This window comes from Cyprinodon variegatus, unplaced genomic scaffold, assembly GCF_000732505.1.
Source record: "Cyprinodon variegatus isolate N-32 unplaced genomic scaffold, C_variegatus-1.0 Scaffold609, whole genome shotgun sequence".
NCBI classification, from domain to species: domain Eukaryota; kingdom Metazoa; phylum Chordata; class Actinopteri; order Cyprinodontiformes; family Cyprinodontidae; genus Cyprinodon; species Cyprinodon variegatus.
In genome coordinates, this window is record NW_015151062.1 from 214,452 (window position 1) to 216,725 (window position 2,274).

Below are 2,274 nucleotides of genomic sequence, written 5' to 3' on the forward strand. Positions count from 1 at the left end.
ATTCGGAGATTTCCCAGCATTATCAGTAGACACAGAGCAGCGATTTGCTCGATTAAGTCAAAAGCATTTCTGTGAAATATAGTTTATTAAACCATTTTGCTTTATAAAATGTGTTCTGTGTTCCAGGCTGTTATAGATATGATCCCGGCTGGTTAACAGATTTTATTTTCCCCACAGCAGAAGTTTCGTTTTTGTAACATTCTTGTGAAATTGTTGCGTTGGTCTGACTAACAGACCAGCGGCTCTGCCTTTGCCTTGGTCAGACCTCAGCAGGCGGAGATGCAGAGAAGCTCCAGCATTCTGCCGGACCTCCTTCTCCAGTTGCATCATAAAACCAGATTATCTGTTCACAGGATGCATGAACAGTTTCAGCCTTAATTTGGGCTTAAAACATCCGGGGGAGGGGCGCCATTCACACCTAAGGACGATTTAGAACGTTCAGGAATGAGGGACCTGCACAATATAAAACTCTGCACAGACCTGAGGCTGGGAATCAAACCCCAGACCTTCTGGCTGCAAGGCCCCCTCACCATCACACATCCCCTGAATATTTCTGTACACAATTATTTCTTTATTGATCAGATTTGATTTTGATTCGGAGGAAAACCGAAACTCCTAAATAGTGAGAGATGAAAGTCCTCCTGCTCTGATTTGATGAAGGAAGTTCAGAACTTAGTTTGTTTTTGATCCACATGTGACAGAAATATTTCCTCCGATTGAAGAGAAACAGCAGCAGAGGAAGAAAAGAGGCCCAGCAGCGCTGCAGGTAAGCAGGACTAAAATAAAACACCTGCAGCCTCCTGAGCAAACCTGCTCTGATCAACCTGCAGTACCTACTTTAGCAGCCTGGGGGCGCTTCTAACAGTTAAAGAAATGACAAATAACACAAAGTTGTGCTCATTGAGATAAATTATAAAATATATTAATCAAATTTTATGTCTCCAGCCCTGGATTACCATGGAAACAAGGAGGCCAAGGAGCCGGTAATAGTAAACAGTAATGGTGAAGGGGGGGGTAACACACACAGGGAGTCACTTTGTCCGTCAAATAAAAAAAATCATGTCCAACATTAAATAAGAGCGGAACCTTTCAGAATAAGAGTCCCTTCCTTTTCAGCAGAGACGCTGACGGAGGTTCCGGTCACCGCTGGGAACCCAGAGAAGTTCTGGATGCAGGTCTGGTTCTGGTCTGCTCCCAGCCCAGACCAAAGTCCTCACCAGGCTCTCCACTCGATCGACTTACAAACACAGACGGAGGCTGCGTGGACGCCATTTCAAACCTCAGCTCGGCTGGGTTTTTATTGGCTCGAGAGGAGGAGCTCTTCTTCTTTGCCCTGGGGAGGGGGGATTGCTGCTGAACGCCCCGGATCAGCGTGCGGGATGATCTGGAGGCCTCCCCGGCTGCTGCGGACGAGGAGGAACCCAGCTTGGCCAGGGCCACCGGGATCTCCTCCAGGGACTCTGCGGAGTCTGAGTGGTACTCTGCCGGAGGGGCGGCAGCCTGGACGGAGCCCAGGGGGGGGGCCAGGGGGGGCAGGGAGGCCCTCAGTGGGAATGCTGGGAAAGGAAGCCGCTGACCCAAGGAAAAGGCAGACGTGCTGCTGGGCTCTGCTGCTGGAGAGGAGAGAACAACAGGGACAGGGTTTATACAGGAATTAATAACCACTATTTAATGTTTTTAATGATCTTAGAAATGCTTTTAATGCCATCAACATGTAACCATGACTCTATATAAACACACTACTCAGAAAAAATAAAGCATCACTTTGTAATCAGAATAAAGCATCAATTTATTTAAACTTGGATATTGATTTGGTCAGGTCAGCAGCAGAGGGGGGGTGATAATCAGTTTCAGCTGCTTTGGTGTGAATGACATGAACAACAGGTGAACTAGAGGAACAACAACCAGACGTCCATCAGGAATGGTTTTACAGGTGGAGACATTTCCCCCTGACCAGTTAGCTAACCAGTTAGCAACTTAGTGCTAGCAGGTTCCCAATGGGAAATTCCATTGGGACCAAGTAGCACTAAATTGCTAATCAGTTAGCAACTTAGTGCTAGCAGGTTTCCAATGGGAAATTCCATTGGGACCAAGTAGCACTAAATTGCTAACCAGTTAGCAACTTAGTGCTAGCAGGTTCCCAATGGGAAATTCCATTGGGACCAAGTAGCACTAAATTGCTAACCAGTTAGCATCTTAGTGCTAGCAGGTTCCCAATGGGAAATTCCATTGGGACCAAGTACCACTAAATTGCTAACCAGTTAGCATCTTAGT

The 2,274-nt window shown here is 46.7% G+C and overlaps 1 protein-coding gene across 1 annotated transcript in view; it reads right to left on the minus strand.

Annotated features, from left to right (window-relative positions):
* Positions 1–254: 254 nt before the first annotated feature.
* The window catches only part of zdhhc1 (zinc finger, DHHC-type containing 1), a 25,408-nt gene continuing 23,388 nt past the window's right edge, over positions 255–2,274 (minus strand). The window contains exon 9 of the mRNA XM_015392842.1: positions 255–1,664. Within this exon, the coding sequence (XP_015248328.1) occupies positions 1,141–1,664 (524 nt within the window). The 3' untranslated portion in view covers positions 255–1,140. The remainder of the gene's footprint in view (positions 1,665–2,274) is intronic.